The sequence below is a fragment of the Pipra filicauda genome, unplaced genomic scaffold (assembly GCF_003945595.2).
Source record: "Pipra filicauda isolate LSUMZ 115617 unplaced genomic scaffold, ASM394559v2 scaffold411_size619879_pilon, whole genome shotgun sequence".
NCBI classification, from domain to species: Eukaryota; Metazoa; Chordata; class Aves; order Passeriformes; family Pipridae; genus Pipra; species Pipra filicauda.
In genome coordinates, this window is record NW_024104545.1 from 37488 (window position 1) to 57121 (window position 19634).

Below are 19634 nucleotides of genomic sequence, written 5' to 3' on the forward strand. Positions count from 1 at the left end.
CAGTGAGACTATTATCAATGTCTTGAATGGGAGCCAGATCAACTCCCTAATTTGTAAATTGTAACAAAAGCATTATTTTCTGAGTGAAAGTACATTTATAGTTATTAAAACAAAAGGAGGCTCATTCTCCTTATAAGATTACATCAAAAACAACAGTCATGATAAAAATGAAAATGTTCAAGAGTGAATTTGTATGTGTGGATCATTCGATTAAACCTGAACCCTGTCTTGGGAGGGAATCCTTATGACAACTGCTTTTTTCTTCTTGATGCTCCTTACAGAATTCTAGTTACTTCCAAACTGTTTTCCCTGTGTAGCCTCCCCTCTTTTCCCCCCACCTCCTGCTTAGTACCATTTTTCAACCTGAAGCCCAAACACCTCTACCCTACCTAGGTAAGGAAAGTTCAGTGCACTGAGGTTCCTGCTAGCCCACACACCTCGGGGAGGAGAATGCAATCAGAATACATGAATAGGTGCCAGGCTCAAAGCTTTGCCTCAAGCATTTTGCAAGATTCATCATACTCATTTGTTCTCTTCCCCCTGTGCTGATCAGCAGAACCCTTCCAGGCTACAGGGGGGCTGAAAAAGAGCTTAGGTCAGGGAAAATTAAATATTGCTGCTACTGTGATGCCAAGAAGTGTTTACTAGGCAATGAAGGAAGCCTTAACCAGCTAGGCTGAGCATGCTTTCAACCAGTCCTTCAAAAAGATAAAAGCAACCAACTTGTCATGACAGAAACAGAATTTCAGACAATTCAAAAATGGTCATAATGAGTTGTTTTTAGGCTAACATCTTGTATATATTAAAATATTTTCAAAACAAATTAAACTCTTGCTAGTCCTGGTGTTTTCTAAACTAATACATATACATATTCCCAGAAGAAACCTCAGCAAGAAATCTGTGTGCTTCTATCCACAAAGAAGTGCAAGAGACAATGTGATAGCATAGTTATCATGTTGCTGTAGAAACCCCAGCAGAGTATTCTTTAACTTTGTGAGTTAAAATACAAACTGTAATGCTGCAATAAGAAATTAAGGACAGATGAGCAGGACTAAAGTGAATACAAGTAATCCCAAACACTGTGGGACCTGCTTTCCTCAGCACTGGAGGTCTTTTGTTCTTATAAACAAAAACTTTAAACTGGTCAAGTTGCATTTTACACCTTTTGAACAGCTTGGAGGCTGCTAAAGGAAGGAACACTCTTTACGTGGGATCCTGCCTGGGAAGCAGGAAGCACCCTCTTTCTTTTAGACTCCAGTCACAACGAAAGCTTGTGGAAATACAGATGTGCTTGCCCAGAAACCAAATAAACACATTCCAGACAAAAAAATTAGAGAGGAAAAAAGATCCTATGGAGATGTGAATCTACAGACTCACATTAGTGACAAATTGCCAAATAAAGGGTGTGCACTCCATCAGGCAGAACTGGACTTTACAATATATGAACAGCACAGATTAAAACCGGAGGTGAATTAAAAAATAATTAATCCAAACGAAAAACTAAACAGTGTGATACAAAGAAGCAAAAGTAACTGACAGCCATCCCGGTGGAAAAAGGAAATCAGAGATGATCAGGTCATGCAGTCCTCGGCAGCGGTTGGGAATAAGCAGATTACTATTCAGAGCACATGGGGCTGGGATAATGCTAAGCCCTCGAAGACATTTCATGGCATTTGTTTCCAGCCCCTTTGTTCCTCGCTGACACGTCTGGGGATCTCTCCATCCCTCTGCCGCCCCAGCCGCCCTGCGTTTTGACCCTCTCGCCCCGAAGCTGCGCTCCCCAGGCCAGGCTTTGCCCGGGCTCCCTCTGCTCTTTGTGAGGCTGTCGGAGGTCGGGGGAGACACAGCCGCGGGCCGAGAAGGTGGCTGGTAGGGGAGCCCCAAGTGCGAGAGAGAAGCGGGGTGAGCCTGAGGGGCTGCGGCGGGACCGCGGGCAGCGCAGAACCCGGGGCGCAGCGCAGAACCAGGGGGGCGGCCGGGGAGGGCGCGGGGGTGTCCGGGCGGCCGCTCCCCTCCGCGCTGGGCAGGCTGCGGCAGGTAGGTAGGCAGGCAGGCGGCATCGGCGGGGCTGCGCGGCTCCCCGCGCCCCGCTCGCCCTGCCCCCGCGGGAGGGGTGTGCGGCGAGGGGGATTAGCGGGACGCCGCGGCCCCGCCTTCCCCCCTCGCATCCCGGGCGCGATGAGAGGGGGAGATGGACCCGAGCCGGCGGGACTGGCACCATGACATTGGCCGGCTTCGTGGTGGCGCTGGTGATAGGGACGCTGCCCGGAGCCCGCGGGCCGGGGCAAGTCTCCGCCGGCCTCCCGGCCGCCCGCCCCCCGCAGCCCCCCGCCGGCTGCCCCGCCGGGGGCTTCCCCGCGGCCCAGCGCCCCTGGGCACCGGCGGCGGCCGCGCTGCCGCGGCGGGGGGCGGCGGGCCGGGCGCCGCGGGGACGCCGCAGCTCCTGCGCCCTGCCCGGCGCCGAGGGGCGGCCCGGCTGCGCCCCCGGGGCCGGCCGGGGCCGCGCCGGCTGCGAGCAAGGTGAGTGCGGACGGGCAGGCGGGGAGCGCGGCGGGAGGGTGCGCGGGGTCCGCGGGACGGGGAGAGGCACAGAGAGACCGAGAGAGCCTTGGCCGGGCGGCGGCGTTCTCTTCTCCCATCCCGGACCCGGTTCCCCGTCGCGGAGGGAACGGGGAATGGGAGGACGGGCACCGTTTGCCAACGTGACAGCCAAAGCTGTTCCGAGAGGAGAGTTAAACTTGAGCATTAGCGGGTGCAGCGGAAGGACCAAGGTCCCACCAGAGGTTATTCCGCCGCAGTTTTCTAATTGTGGGTAAATCGCGTTTCGAAGCTGTGCTGTGAGTGTTCAGGAGGCTCAGCTAGCCAAGGCTGGCTGGCATTCTCTTCTTTGTAACGGGGTGCGCTTCTCCGGGAAGCACTTGGTCTACAGAAGTGAAGTGGCAGAGGGAGAAGCGGAAGGATGCCTTGCTCTAAAGGCGATCTGCTCACACAGTATGTCTGTCTGTCTGTCTTTTTTTACCCCGTATCTTGGGGCTCACAAGTTAGCGATGGTGCTCGAGGACATCTGTAAACGGAGCCAAGAGATCTGTGCTCCCTCCCCACACACTCCCAGCTGAACTCCCACTGACTTCAGGGGAGTTTTCAGTGTGTAAGGACTGAGCAGCAATTTCAGCATTCAGCCCTTGATCAGCTTTACATTTCATCAGTATCGACATTAAATGTCAATAGCACAGTCTGGCTTTGAATGATTTCACATTTTCTCCTGCATCACTCTGATATTATCTCCCACCTATATAAGGATTATGTCCTATCTATACTAAAAATGATCAAGCCTAATCATTGCAATAAAAATTAAATTTCCCTGCTTTGTTGCCCTTCCTTTTACATATTTTCTAATAGTACAAGGTCAGCAAGGAAGTTCATCATTAATATTATTAATAATAATTTGTTCTTATGGAAGTTGGGTTTGTTGTGGGTTTTTTACATTAATTTAATTTCAGATTACTGAAAAGGATTGTTATGTTTCTCTTCCAACAATAGCCATAGAAGGTGTCCGAAAAAAAGATGATAACCTGAACAATGTGATAATTATACATTTTGGTATAACATATCACAGGAAGAGGATATGGAGGCTCCAAGGTCCACATTGATCATTTACATGTTAAAAAAAATGCAGCTTCCAAAGCCATGCTTCAAGTGAAATGTTGTACTCCTTCTAGAAGATAGAATGATGTTATGCAGTACAGATGTTTCCCTAGAAAGAATACCAGGCAGCTGATGGCATGTAAAACACATAACTAGACACAGATGAAAAAAAATGCAGAAGACTTCATGCCCTTTAACTGGTCTCACTTTTGGAAAGGGTCCCACAGTTGCTTCTCTAAATTAGCCCAACATATTAATAGCCTTTTTCAGAATTCTTCAGTCTGGTTCCCAGAATACTTTGTGAGGACTTAGTCTAATCTAATAGTGAAGAAGAACACAGCAGTTTATTGCTAAGAACCCAATCTTGCACTTAGTAAAGTAAGTTAGTTCCAGAATCCCCTGTAAGTTCAGCATGAAAGGGATGTAAGTAAAAAACCACCAAAAATACTGCATGATTTGGGTTTAGCTGTGTTTCTTCAGTCTTTTCAGAGTGCTGCTTTGTTCCCCTTGAAAAAGGAAATTCAGGTTGGCCCCTGCTAAGAGGGAGGACATGGCTACTGAACAATAGCCAATACTTTCTAAGGGAAGGGTCATCTGCTCCTGCTGGACTCAGTGGTAAACTCTCAGTGACATCACCAGGGCAGACCTCTGCCCAAAAGCCTTCGTGGGGGCAATAGGAAATAAGTAGAGAGTTTGTGAGGTGGCTCATAGGGGAACATGGAAATAAATCAAGCCACTTCCCCAGAAACAAACACTGTTATAACATTCCTCCTGAAGTATGTTCCTGTCTTGCAAGAAGCAAAGAAATGCAAGTAAGACAATGTTATGATGCAGTTTATAGCTAGGGAAGGTCAGACTGACCTGCTGTTTTAGTACCTGGGCTAAGGAAGCCCACACTTGGTATTAGGCACCTGCAATAACTGAATACAATACCATGTTCAAAGGCTTAACTGTAAATCTCCAGGGTTTTCGAGCTTAAATATTAAGAGTTACCTGCAAAGTTAACTGGCTACATTTTGTGCATGTATATATATTAAACCGCTTTATATTTGAACATTAACAATGAAAAATTAAAAAAATAAAAGCCCCTTTGCAATTAAACTATGTGGTACCAGTCTAAAATCAGTTTTACAGTTAAAAATAATAAATTCGGTTGTTTCATTTCCTTCCTTCTATAATGAGAGACATCTGGGTAATATTACTTACTCATGCCTTGATAGCAAGTAAACCAAATACAAATATGTATAAAATATCATGATTAACCAAGGAAATCAGCGAGGAAAATAAATGAATACGAGAGTGCTCTCTACACAGAGCCAGCATAAATCCAGCAGAATTTAGTATTTTAGTTACTGCTAATAACACTTTACCTGTACTGTACTTGGGCTTCAAGAAAGAGGCCTAGTTCAGTACCTGGAAGCAACTGCTGCCACACAATGTTTGTGTGGCATGTACAGTATTCTGCATGATATGTTGTTACAAATGTAATTTAAAGCTCTTCAAGTAAAGTGGGTTAATTATCTTCCTTTCTATTACAAAGAGAGGAAACAATACAAGAGAGGGTGTCTTTGCCAGAGATCAGTGGCAGAACTGGAAATAAAGTACACACCTCCAGAAGTGCCTGATTGTAGAGTCTTTCCATTTAAATTGCTTTTATCACAGGGTAATTCCACTAAGGCCAATCAAATAAGGCTTCACCGAACTTCTGTGAGAGAAGAATCAAGCCTCAGGCTCATAGTCTGGACACTAATCATTCTCCCTACCTGTTATACTACAGTCCAGACAGTTGATGGAAGGCCTTTTGAGATTTTGGCTTTTTTGGGTTAAAGGAAAAAATATGATGAAAACTTAAACATAAGCGTCCATATTTTCCTTCTAAGAAGCAGCAGCTCTGGAACCACTCTTACTAGAGCTGCACAGCATGAGAGCCCTCATTTTCTCCAGCTCTGACCACTTTAGTTTTTTCAGAGCCTTAAAACATTGATTGATGACATGATGGATCTCACTGCTGCAGAGGAACCAATGCAGCACATTACACACTCAGTATATACAATATTTATGAAAGTTCTAATGTAAGCATCCTCGAGTATGCAATACTGCTATCTGCTGAAGTTCTCAGGATAGTTCTTAAAAAGGACTTCTGATGGATGCACCCTTTTTCAAGGTTCAAATGCCAAGGGGAAGTAATTGTAATAGTGATAGACAACAGCGTACATTGATCACACTGAGCATCATCCATAGTTTTGCTGAAGTCAACAGGATTAATTTCTTTGATTTTAGCCTGATCCTGGGAGGGAAGAAAAGCTTCCGTTGATCTGAACTGGTGTTAGATTTGACCTGTACTACAGGTAGCTTTTTACAAGTACCTCATAAAAACTGATGAATTAGTTTCATTCTGAGGCTGGGATAGACTCTCCTGTATGTATTATGAACCATCCACTAGTGTTCTGAAATACTACAAGTGACAATGCAGTTACATGGGATATACAGCAGGTGTCAATGGGAGACACTTGATGCCAGTTTGGACTTACCTAATTGACTTCAAGGCAACAGAGATGAATTATCAGTGCTGGGCCTTTCTGTGGTGCTATCCCACGTTGGAACACCTTGGAAATTAAAGCAGAAATAAAAATGTTTGTTGTTTTTACAGATTTCTAATATTCAGAATACTACTTCTGCTTGACTTTAAATCTGCCATTTCAGAGCACACTGCACCGGGGTAAAAGGCACAGTTTCTACTTCTGATCCCGGTTTTCCCAATCTACATTGACAGCCAAATTGCAAACCTTTGGACACAGGCATTTATGGAGGAACTACTGGCACACCTTTAGCCAACACCATAAACCCCACTTGTAACACAAGTACAGCAGCAGTGAAAGTGATTCCCATTCTGTTTGCAATCCAGCCACGCACAGTAACAATGCTCGTTCCCAGTGAAATGTAAAAAATAAAACAGGGTTTGAAGTTACCCAGCATCTCTGGACATGAGAGATTCTCTCTCTGGAGAATGGCATAGGAAAAGAGGCCAATCACAACAGCACAATTCCTTTGAAGCTCCTCTGCTTTGTGGAGTTAATTAAAAGTTGGCTGAGTGGTTTTCCTCCCCCTTTTTTCCTGGGTGTCTCATCTTGAGCCTATATGGCAGGTGTTGCGGAGCAAGTCTCAGCAGCACCCACTGGATACCCTTACTTCCTTGCATTTGCAAGTATAACTTAATCTCCTTTAAACAGTGATAGCACATAGGAAAGACTCTGACTTGGGCAGATACCAGGACAACTAAAATTACCAGACTGTATGTAAACAACATGAATTGACCGGCAGTAACCTCAGCTAGAACACAATTACAATCAGTGTTTATAAATAAGGAGTTTCTGTCAGGACAGTAGATTTGTATTTTTTAATATAAGGCTGAATTAAGTCTGTTCTAAGACCACAGCGTGTGTCCTAGAGCTGCCTAGCAGGCCTGCTTTGTGGTCCTGTGCCCTTGTTTCTAACTGTTGTGGGGTCAGTTCACCTCTCCTCATCCTGACCAGTGCTGAGGAGGGCAGAGAGCTGTGGGCTGGATCCCAGTGCTCCCGTTCCCTGTTGCTGAACGTGGTGTGGAGGCAGTGTAGGTTTGAGAAGCACTTTAAGGAGAGGCTTGACACTGTAATGAGTTGATGGAGAGCAGAGAGTAGATACTACTGCATTAGCTCTACTGCCACCATATTTGGTTTTCTTCAGCAACTAAAAGAGCTGAAAACTTATAGCTTAAACAACTGAGATGCTCCTATTCCTGTGACTCCAGAAACCTAGAGCCTCCAGTGCATACAGTTAAGCCAGAGCTGTTTGCTAAAAAGTAATGAAGGTGCTCTTCTGCACAGTTCTCGTGCTGTAGGGGCAGCACAGAAGGAAGCCCCTTGGGCACATGTGCTCGGGTGCAGTATGGGCTTGAGGTGTTAAAATCTAACAGCAAAAAACTTAATCAGTGAAATTAAGAATTAACCAGTATCCTTTTAAGCATGCTAAATATTAGTTTTGCTGCTGCCTAGGAAGTGAAAAAGTGTTTCCTGGTCATTTTACAAACACTGACCATCTTGCAATGAAAATATTCACACATAAATAGATACTTTGTAATACAGCATAAACATAGAGATGGCAGATCAGGCTGGTCATCTTGCAGTTCCCTGTGATCAATTTACACAGGAAACACAGATCTGTGTTTCATTATGGAGTAAGAGTTTTATCTGTTGGAAAGAAAAACTAAGCTACTATACTGAAAGTCTAGATTTTAAAGCTCTGTTATGTTTTATGAGGTATCCCTGCTACTGTAGCTAATGTCTCTCTTGACCTGGTAGTATAACTACCAGGTGTCTGAATACCACAACATTTTGAGGAAACACCAGAGAAATAATTTTCTCATTAGTGTGCCCTTTGATTTGTTTGCTACATAATTATGACTCGTCATATGATATAGGTTGATACATACTTCAAAGTGCATATTCCATAGATTTGGTTAGCTCTATGAAATGGCAGGTTTAATATTAGTTACATGTAAAAATAGGCTGTCTTTTTATTTCTTTCTAGATTAACTTATCGGGTAAAAATCAATATTTTAAATTAAATGATTAAATATTTTAAATTTACCTTTAACAATCCCCTTCTGTGTTTTGCTCTATGTACATGAATGAATTCTTCCCCTGCTGTCATTGGGAATTGTGTAAATACAGAAGGAGGAGTGAGCCAAATTCTGCCATGGAGAATTTAGAAGAGAATTTTATTCTTCAAGTACTCCCTTATTCAAATATTTGAACAGAAACATTGTGTAATGTGTACTCAGGAAACACTGTATTGATTTCAGTAGGTGTCATGCAGGACTGTAAGCAATCATGCACGAAAATAAACTTATTTTTGGAGATGACATCTTCAAACTTGCTTTCTGGTATGTCAGGAATCACTTTGCTATGCCTGCAGTTGATGTTTCAAGTGAAAATAATAGTCGACACAAAAGTCTGTTGAAGAGCAGAAATAAACAAAATTCCAGACTCTGTCTGTGACACATACAGAAAAACACAAAGAGAAAAATCGTAAAGGCAGATAAATGATGTGCAACATGTCTACAGTATTGTTATAACTGACTCAGTCATAATCCTCTCTTTGAAATGATAGCTCACTCTTGTAACATGAGTTGAATAAATGTTGTTTGCAATTTACTGCACAGTAAGCTACTGCTGAGAAAGTAAACAGGAGGCAGAAAGGAACATGCAAAACCAAGTTTGAGGTTAATTAATTCCTCGAGTTATCTGGCAGTTGTTTGGCTTTGTGGTTTTATAAAATATACTGAACTAAAACTGGGACACAAGCTGAGAAAAAAAAGTGGACCTACCTATTATTGTTATTATTTACACAAACACTAACACATATGCAATGAAATGCAGGCACAAACACTGACTGTTTCCTCCCACTGGTAAAGCCCCTGCGAACTGGATGATGGTGTAGTTTCTAATTTTAAGTAGATCACAGAACAGAGGCAGATGGATTAACTAAGATTTCAGGCAATACTAATTCAAACAGTTGAAAATTTAACAGAAATGTATTCTTTCTTGTTGTTATGACTCTGTTCTGCCTCTGTGGAGTTATACCTAGGAACAGCTATTTCCCACCTTTAGCAGTGGCCCTTGGCTACCTTCAACAACACGAGCATCTGGCATCCCAAGTAAAACTACCTAATAGAAAAATGCAACATCTGCTAATTTTCTTGGATTTCTGTGTTCTGCAGCTCTCAAGAAGCAGACTTCCCCCTCCCCCCATTTTAGACAATTCCTTATGTTTTTATCTTGCTTTGTCTGAGAATTTGGTAAAGACTTCTCATGAATTAACAGAACTACATCCAATATTTTTCTGTCTGAGAACGAGTATGAACAAATGCATTCTTTGGCTAAAATAAACTGCTGACATCCAATACATGCATAATGTTCCATGGGTCAGAGCAAGAGCTATGCAATACATGTGGTTGTTTTCTGATTCCCTTAAGTTCGATGGAATTTTGTGAAAGATAAAAGTAGAGCATTTATATATATTTTTATATATATATATACACACATATATGTACATATATATATACACTTTTTGTTCATTTGGGTAGAGGAAATCACATTTAAATAACTGTGTAGTCTACACATACTTCTTTTTTGCTAGATTTTTAGCTAAGTTGTAGCATCAGAAGGTTCAGAAATATAATTTCAGTATAAGAAGTAAAATGTTAAAAATAAGGTTATCTCCTTTTGTATATCACGGTATAAGAATGTTAGGTGTGCCAAAGTGTTTCTTGGAAGCAGCTCACTAATACATGACACAGAAACTCTCTCTGCAGAGGGAAAATGAGATTTGGAGTCTTTCATGTGGGATATAGTAACTGAGCAAGGGAGTATCTTGGAGGTTTAATTGTTTTATTTTTATTTTTTTTTTAACTAGGGTCAGTGAGACTCCAGGGTGGCAAGAATGAGTTTGAAGGTACAGTGGAAGTTTATTTGAATGGAATCTGGGGAACAATCTGTGGGAGCCATTGGGACAATAATGATGCAACAGTTGTATGTCGACAGCTTGCACTTGGGTAAGTTTCAGAGTAAAAATCAGTCAACTTATTTTTAATGTTTCAGTATAGAGGACAAACTATTGTGTAAATCCTCAGGGCTTTTTGCCATTGATGGTTGCTTTTTCTGTTTGAGAGCTGTTAAATGCTGACGTTGTTCTCCCCAGAATCCTTCGCGTTACACTTCCAAGAGGTTGCTGTGATAACCAGTATTTCATCAGAAAACTGCATATGGCACCTGGAGAGGAGCAGACCAGGGCAGATGCTCTGCCTTCAAAGTGAAATGTGTGAGCGGGTCAAAAAGCTTAGGGCAAACAAAAACTGCTCCCTTAGACATTTGGGAGATGTCCACAAGGACAGAAATATGTAGTCTGATCCTGATCTCACATATGTAACTCTCAACTAGGAGTGAGACTTAGCTCCAGTGAGGTTATTGAATCAATAACAATGTAATTGTGGCCAGAATTAGACTCTACATGGGCTCCTAATCACAGGAAAATTCCTGGTTCTCAGGAGCCTGGGACTACCCTGGTAATCATCCATTCTATCCTGCCAAAAAACATCTGGGACTCATCCTAACTTTTGGAAAATGGCAACATTTTACAGTTATAGCAGTATTGGACAGGTTGAAAATCTCTGCATTGTCCTCACTGAGCTGCTGCCAGAATGGAGTTAATCAAAAGGACACTTTAACATAATTTGTCTGGCTTTATTGCCTTTATAATATTTCTTTCACTCATATAGCAAAGCAGTGATTTTGCTTGCTACAAGCAGTAAGGGGCTTTTAGAGCAGACTTGCACTGTGACATTCCTCATGATTACCCCACTTTTTAAGACTGCTAGCCAGAACTAAACCTAAGCTGGTTTATAATGTTCAATACTAATCTGGACACACCACGCCAACTTATAAAAATATGAGGATTAGATGAGATAAAAGTTCAGCCATCTGGAGGCTGTGATTTTGCTTATGACTTCAGCTGTCTACGTGCACTGTCTCCCTCTCCTCATTTTCACCTAAGTTCTTTCTGCTCCCATACCCTGAGCCTTCAGCTGAATGAGAGTGCTCTTAGCAAAAGCAGATCAGCAATACAGGTGAGTGGTTTGGTGTTGTCAACAGAAATGGGTTAAAGCTGAACCCAGGCCAAAAAGCCCCAAGCAAACAGGAGCTGAAGTTCCTGTTATCATGAGTGTCTGGCAGAAATTTGGATCTAAGTACCACCAGGTGAACTCATATGTATTACTGGTGCTTTTCAGGTGCTTCCATCCATCTGTTCCTTTGATATTACAGTATTTGGGCTTTGCTTTAATTTTGTTGGGCTTTATATGGAAGAAAAGATGGCTCCATAAATGCTGCTGTAGATTTGGTATGGGAAGGAAAGGGAGCTGTTTATAAATGGTCTGGATGGATGGGAATGGCCGAAGAGAGAAAAATGGACGTGGGCCTGATCTAATGGAGTACGAGGTGGTTTCCCTGTCCCATCATCACAACCACAATATATGACATAGATGGGCACAGCATTGGTATGTTTTCATGGACTAAAGGAGAGGATAAGGGTGAAAGGCCTGGTGGAATTAACTCTCCTGAAAGTGTGACTGCAGGGCTGGTACTGTAGATGCACCTGTGGACTCTGTTGATTTTTGTAGTTCAGAACTGAGAGAACAGGAATGCAGTTGGCCCTGCAGCAACACAATCATTGTACTAAAATATCCCACAACAAAATGGTGAGAACTGGGTCACATCTGTTACTCTTCTTTGTGCAGAAGACAATGCTGAACTGTATGAAAATGTGATGAATTTACACTACTGAAGAAAGGCCTTTCTTTCCTACTCCAAGATTTATAGATGAGAAAATGTTCCCACTTCCCTTCCTCCCACTCTAATATCCTATCCTGATTATTCTTCTCACAGTGAGAAAGGTACAGCGAAACACATACCATTTTCTGGACTGGGCCTTATTCCTGTTTTCTGGAGTGAAGTGCGTTGTCGTGGTGATGAAGAAAATATACTGTTATGTGAAAAAGACACCTGGCAGGATGGAACATGTCCTCAAAAAATGGCAGCTGCTGTCACATGTAGCTCCTCCCTGGGTAAAAAAAATACATATGGTTTGGTTAACTCCTCCTCTTATTTAAATAGAAGTAGTAGGAATTACTCATTATTAAATTAGAAAAAATATTAAGATTTCTTGGAAGAGAAAATTAAACAGATTGAATCACCACATCATTAACTGCTTCAAATACCTCTGTGCTGTGCAAGGAGCAACCAGCTTAAAAACTTTTTACCTTTCCATAATCTACGAGCAAATTGCTGCTTTGAGATGTAGCTTGTGAGAAGGGGTGAAGTAGCAAGAATCTCTGGCTGTAAAAGTAGGATTGTATCTCCCCACATTTTTTTAATAGGAAAAAAAGTATCATTAATGTTTTTAAGATATTTCAGATTATTTTAATCAACGTGCTAAACAGCAACTAAATGGGCACTTAAGCCCTCAGATTTAGGATATTGCTGGCCTCGAGGAAGGCTGGGCTGGCGGTGCTGGGGAGCTGGCAATGGCGGCGTCTTCAGCTGTAACCAGAACATGTGGCTGCAGCCAGTTCTGTGCTGCCTTTCCTCTCCTACTTACATTCCTATCCAAAAGCAGGTGCATTTCTGTCCTAATGCTCTCCTATTAATGAGTAATATTTTGATAAATGACTTTTAAAAGAACATTTTGGTCTTAATTTAGTAGGCAACTGTAGAGTAGAAGGAAGGGAGAAGACTTTTTTTAAGGTATGAGACAAGTTGAAGGACCAAAGCAAGAGAAGTAGTTTTGCCTAAAGAAACTGAAAACTATAAATGTTTTCAAGTTTTTGAAGGTTCTACTGCAACTACCCTTTTTGAGTAATTGCAGAAAGCCCCAGATTTCATATCGGTGGAACAGTAACATGCCCTTTTCTTTTTTGAAGCCAAGAAATAGATGAAATAGTAGAATTAATTGGTTGGAAGGCTACACAAAAATTATTCACATTTCAAATCATTCATATGTTAGATACGGAGAAACTTTAAAATAACCTTGTTAATACTAGAACAATTGTGGGGGGTCTATGTGGCTTTAAGCTGTTTCCATTATTATAGCTTTATGCAGAAGTGATGCTTTCAGGACAGTTTCTTGGTGCACCAGAAGAGAGCTATTGATTTGAAAAGACCAGAAACAGGAAGTGGACAATTAAAGTGAGACTCCAGTCAAGGAGGTTTCACTGCTCTGACTGGAATTAGCAAAGGAATGAGAAAACAGGAGGATGAATTACTACTTCCATGTCAATAAAATAATTTTTGCCTCTTACTTCAGATTTTACCCTCCAGGAGCAAGCCTATACAGAGGCAATTTTGCTCTTACTGGTAGAAATGCAGCTCTACAGACTGATTTAGTATTTGGCTTTACAGCACTAAGTGTCTGTGAATGCTCTCACATGTAGGTAATTCAAGATCAGTATAGTTGTATAATAATACCTGTCTGTATTATTCTTCAGCTAGTGACAGTGGAGCTGAGGGGAGCTCATTTCTAGGAAGTTTAAATTCAGGTTTTCCATCTAACTAGAAAAAATAAAGTGTGGTTCTGGAGTGATGTCAGAGAAACCATTAAGCACCTTCCTTTTTCTTTACTATCAGGATTCTATTTTGGGAAATAAATGACCTTTTCCATATTCTGTGTTGGATCACAGCCCCCGTCTTTACTCCGATCCGGCTGGCTGGAGGGAGCAACGCCCACGAAGGAAGAGTAGAAGTCTACCACGGTGGCCAGTGGGGGACAGTCTGTGATGATCAGTGGGATGACGCAGATGCTGAAGTTGTCTGCCGGCAGCTTGGCCTCGGGTTTGTTTTTCTACATGTTTTTTATTCCAGCAGCAAAGCAGGAGAGTTACCACACACACAGCTGAAGCTAGGAGAAGTGTGTAAAAAATGCTCCTTTAAAAGTGCACTAATACCATGGGGCAGTCACTAAGTTTATTTATAGAAGGTTTAGGTACAGTGCCATTACTTTTAATTCCTTGGAACTCTGATTTACAGGATCCAGTTTTCAGTGTCATATGATAGGGACAGTTTTGTCTGTAGGTCAGACAAAAAATGTGTCTCAGAATAAATGTTGACTTTTCAGTGAAAACTCACTAGGATTCCTGTAAGGTTTCAACCCAAACACATAGGTGATGAAAAGGAATTTGGCTTGACTGTTCCAATCCTTCCTGAAGAGCCTGACAGCCTCCCTGCTTTGGCGTAAGAGCGCTGCTTTGTCAGAGAGAATGTGTTTTTTTGGCGTACCTGTGAGCATCTCTCAAGATTTGTTTAAATCACGAGTCTCTGAAGGTTGTCAGTTTGCATATATTGAGGTAGAGACCTTTTGAAGTTTTGACAGTTAAGCTTGTCAGTGATTGTCTGAACTGAGCATGGGCCGAAATACAGCCACAGCAGCCAAACAGGATTTTCTTGCTCCTCTTCTCAACAGCCGGGGGTGATTCTGATACCACACAGGAGAGTATTCAGTATTGGAAGGAAGATGCTGCAGGAGTGGGAGACAGAGGAGAATTGCTGAATGAGAGAGGAAGGAGATGGGGATAATTGGGATGAAAGGCCAGAAGAGGGAAAGAACTAGGAGCAAGAGGCAGAGAAGCCACTAAGATGTATCCCAAGGAGGAGAAGGGATTATGTCTGAGACAGAGTGGATGAGAACTAAGCAGGTAAATGCAGGGTAGACTAGAACAGAACTCGCCTGTTAACCCTGCTGGGATTATGATGAGTTGAAAGAAGTGGCACTGTAGGCAGCAAGCTTGGTGGCATTCATGGGTGGCCCCCAGAGTGTACTTATTTTGTAACTGAAGCCTTGGGCTGCCCGTACCACCCAAATTAGCTCAAAAGGATGAGAACTGCAGTACTTAAAAAGCTACTAGATCTCCTGGGGAGCCATGTGGGAACCAACATGCTCTTCTGACATAATTTTTATTTTCCCCCAGTTTATTTTATGCTGTATTTCTATATGCCTCTAAATTTTCAATTGGGAATACCTAATGGAAAGTCTCTCTTCTTACAGGCTTTTCCTGCTTTTGAATTGGGCCACTATTAATAGGTTTGAGGAGTTACTAAGCTCTGCTTTGCATTTCTGTATAGTAATGACAAGTGTAATGCTCTTAACCTGCCTCTTTGCTGATTACACTAAAACTTTTGATTACTTATATTTAATGATCTGAAATGGCAGTTCTGAGAAGCTTCTAATTTGATTCATTTTTCCGAGTAAATAAATTGTATTAAGATGGTGCTAAGTCTGCTAAGTCTCTTTGAAACGTGTCTGGAGATTTACAGAATTTCTTAAGTAAGCAAGATGTCACAACACATGTGCTCCTTAATATGAAGTGAAATCTTACCAACAGTGGCAGTAGACCAGTTCTGAAGTACTAAAAATAATCTAAATTTGCATACTGTTAATCCATCTGGAAACGTGCCAGAAATCATAAAATCATAAGTAGCTTCCCACACCCCTTCAACTCTTCTGCAGCACTTCTATAAAACTTCACAGTATAAATATACCATTAATAGGTGAAAAATAATGAAAATTTATCATTTTTATTTCATAAATATGTTTTGCTCAATACAAATTCCCCTTGTTATAGTAATGGGATGTTTTGTCTATGCTTTATTGGAACTCTGCACTTTAGTAGATTATGGTATAATTTGTTTTCTGCAGTCAAAGTAGTGAAGCATTATCTCTTTGATTTCAGCCAGCTTCTTAACGAATAAGGATTTTTTTCTAACATTTTCTATACATTTGTACCAAATACACTGGAAAACAAATATGTTTTTATTTATTTAGATGCTTAAATATAAATGGGATACCAAGATTTGAAGTATTACCATCAGTGTATCCTATGGATTATATTTTCTTAGCTTACTATATAGTTGTTCACACTTTCAACCACTTTGAAAAGCAAGTCTTTATGAAATATGAGAGATGAAGGACTTGTCTCTTTTTCCCATTACCAGCATTGCAAAATACCATTGCTCAGTAAATTAATGCTGCATATAAAGATGCCTGGTTACTTATCAAAGTATATGGAAGAATAGTAAGGGCAATCAGAAAATGTTTTCAAATCTCAATGAAAAATATAATTTCCAATCTATTAAAAATTTTCATGGCATTGTTAAAGGAAAAACAGAGCAAGAGGTCTGTTAGTATGTTATTTGGAATTAGGAAGGTCATTTGGAAGAAAAGGTTAAGGTCTAAGGCACTGACTTCAGACTGAAGCTATGTGTTTTGCTAAAATGTTGCCTGCTGTGCGTCTGGGGGTATTTTTGGCCCTGAAAACTGTATGTTACTTAATTTAAACTAATCATTTAGATAGGTAAATCATTACAGTAAAAAATTCAGACAGGCATTTTAACCTTGACATTTCAAACTAGACTGAATATATGAACAGAGAAACCACTGAGTGGAAAGAAACCAAACCATGACGAACATCTACATATGACAGACATGGTATCTTAAACAGAATTAGAAAAATCCTGATAGATCATCAAGTGTTAAACACTGCATAATTTCTGTAATGCTGAACAACGGGAGTGTTTTCAATTTACATAGCTTGTTGTGCTCAAACTCCTCGATGCTGACACAGAATATACCCCACACAAGGCTAAGGTCTGCTTTCTATTCTTATTTCCACTGCTGACTGGTTGTCAAGTCACTTAAGATCTCTTTGCTGTGGTTTGTACATGACTAAATGTGGAACAATCACTTTTATCTGCCTCATCTGGGTATTTGAGATTTGATTAATGTGCTTTGAGGACAACAGATGAAAGTCACTGTAGAAATATATATCGGATTACTTTTACTACGCATAAACATTAAATTAAAATTAAAATTAGAATCCTCATACCCAAGCTGTACATCTATAATCTCCTCTAGGAAAGTTATGCTTAAAACCCAAAAGGCAGAGAAAAGGGAAATCTTCAGCATGCATGTTCTTGACTGGGCATTCCTGACATTTCCACAGGGGTGTTGCCAAGGCGTGGGGCCAGGCTTACTTTGGAGAAGGCTCCGGCCCCGTGCTGCTGGATGAAGTGCAGTGCACGGGAAATGAACTGTCCATAGAACAGTGTCCAAAAAGCTCCTGGCGAGAACACAACTGTGCCCACAAAGAAGACGCTGGCGTTTCCTGCACGCCTCTCACAGGTACTTCAATTACCGAAAAATCACACAGAAAAGCAGGGACAAATGCAGAGTTCACAGCTCTGGAAAGAGAACCTTTAAAGTTTGCAGATGCACAAAACCCCACAGTAATTAACTGTTCTGGCAGTATCACAATGAACCAGCTGTTGGCTACGGATAACAGGTATAGAAAATCTCATTATTCAAAATAAGGCCCTGGTTCCTCAGTAATGTGCCAACTGCCACTTACTCTGTGGGGCATTGCCTCAGCTGGGTATCACATCTGCCAGTGGCAGTAAGCCCGTCAGCATGGAATCAGTGGGACATAACAGGATACAAAGAAAAAGATAAGGTGTACATCAGTGAAACTGTGTAATCTGAGCCCACTCCTGCGGACCTGGCGTGTAATAAGGGCCTGGGGGATCGATATCTTGTGCTATTCCCTGTGCACTTAAGCAGTTACATTAAGCAAGCCTTCGCAGCTGAGCGGGTGCATTGTGGCATCCCTGTCATCTCCTCGAACCACACGCAGGGATCAGCACTAAATGTAGGAGTCTCGTGTTTGGCTCGGATGCAGTAAACCCGATGGTATTGATTTTGGTTTAGAACAGTAACTGGACCTAAGAAAAACTGATTCCTGTTCTTGTTTTTCCTCGCTCGCTAACGACACAGATGGTGCACTAAGGCTCACAAGTGGGAGAGGCAGTCACGAGGGACGCCTGGAGGTCTATCACAGTGGGCAGTGGGGCACCGTCTGCGACGATGGGTGGACAGAGCTGAACACGCAGGTGGTTTGCCGGCAGCTGGGATTTAAGTAAGATTACTTGATATTGGATATCTGGCTCCGTGACTTGACAATGATGACAAACATTTACATGAACCCTACATGGACCCTACTCAGGAGTCTTGTTTTTTAATGTTAGCTGAGTGCTACATAGAAACTACTGAGTTAAAATCCACTAAAGCCTGCTTCCCACAGCGTTAAAGAGGTATTTATGGCCTCAGTTTAGGTAGGAAAAAAACCTTCAACAGATACTGTAATTCAGCAGCATTTATGCACCAAGTTCCTTCCAATCATCTTTCTGGCTGAGGTCAATGCATATGCTGTAGAGAAAAACCGATTTTGTATTCTATTTTGCCTATAAAAGTTAGATTCTTCTAAATCTTTGCCTGCCATACAGTCATTAAAAATTACAGACATTTTCAAGGTGTAAGTCCTTCTGCACTACCTTATTAAAACCCATAGCCCAGCCCTGGAACACTGTTAGGTATTGTAAAGCCTGTTTTAGAAAGATCCCATTAGAGCTTGATGAATTCACTCTTCACTACTTTTCCTACTGACTGTGGCTACAAAGATGCACTCTCACTAGGTGACTGTTGTCTTGCCTTCAGATAGTAACAGCTCACATTCAAAAAAGGATTTTGTCTCATTTTCTCCAGACTGTGACATTTAAATGTATCTATAATACTAAGAATATGCTATAAGCCTCAAAGTCAGTGTGAGCCATATGCTTGGCTGAAGAGAGGCCTTAATCAAAGGTATTACATTCTTAAGTTTCTATCAGCGCCATAGTCATTCCTTAAAAAAAAACATTACCAAAGAGGGGGCATGTGGTGCTCTCCTTGAATTTAATGCTAACTGAACCTGCTCTGTCATAGTTAACACTGTTTACAGTTAATGCTTGTGAAACCTTTATTTCTTCAGGAGTAACTAATTTCCTTTCTAGTGCTGAAGCACCACAAGTCCTCTGCTCAGTGTGGACCAAAACATTGCGTATGTGTTGTGCAGGTATGGCAAAAGTGCAGGTCTGGAAAAAGAGAGCTCCTCAGAAGGGAGCTCTGGGCCCATCTGGCTGGACGATGTCAGCTGCTCTGGGAAGGAGACAAACCTTCTGCAGTGTTCACGGAGGGAGTGGGGAAAGCACGACTGCAACCATCAGGAGGATGTCAGGCTCATCTGCCATCCAGATAACGACAGCCACAAGCTCTCACTCGGTAAGGAGCTCTTTGGTGAACTATGGTATGAGTTTTGCTGGATACAGATCCCAGCAAAGTACAGGACGCTTAAGGGTGCTCGAAATCCTAGTATTTGTCAGATGTGTGCAGAGAAGGAACAGGAAGGGAAAATCCTCACTATTCTCATGAAGATCACAGGAAGTAATCCAGCTTTGTTTAGAGGGACATAAGCAGCCAGAACATTAAAGTTCAACACAGATTTCCATGGCAAATTCCAAAGATGCTGTTCTCTT

The 19634-nt window shown here is 41.8% G+C and overlaps 2 protein-coding genes across 6 annotated transcripts in view; one reads left to right on the forward strand and one right to left on the reverse strand.

Annotated features, from left to right (window-relative positions):
* METTL14 (methyltransferase like 14) overlaps positions 1–19634 on the reverse strand; it is a 71667-nt gene that overhangs the window by 29699 nt on the left and 22334 nt on the right. For all 5 annotated transcript variants that reach the window (XM_039385467.1, XM_039385469.1, XM_039385468.1 and 2 more), the window contains 2 exons: positions 12152–12300; positions 6177–6251 (listed from right to left, as the gene is read on the reverse strand). The gene's annotated coding sequence lies outside the window, so the exon portion shown is untranslated. The remainder of the gene's footprint in view (positions 1–6176; positions 6252–12151; positions 12301–19634) is intronic.
* Positions 2131–19634, forward strand: part of PRSS12 (serine protease 12) — a 34172-nt gene continuing 16668 nt past the window's right edge. Inside the window, exons 1-7 of the mRNA XM_027732814.2 lie at positions 2131–2520; positions 10099–10237; positions 12126–12304; positions 13916–14066; positions 17231–17409; positions 18058–18199; positions 19175–19380. Coding sequence (XP_027588615.1) covers positions 2220–2520; positions 10099–10237; positions 12126–12304; positions 13916–14066; positions 17231–17409; positions 18058–18199; positions 19175–19380 — 1297 coding nt within the window. The 5' untranslated portion in view covers positions 2131–2219. The remainder of the gene's footprint in view (positions 2521–10098; positions 10238–12125; positions 12305–13915; positions 14067–17230; positions 17410–18057; positions 18200–19174; positions 19381–19634) is intronic.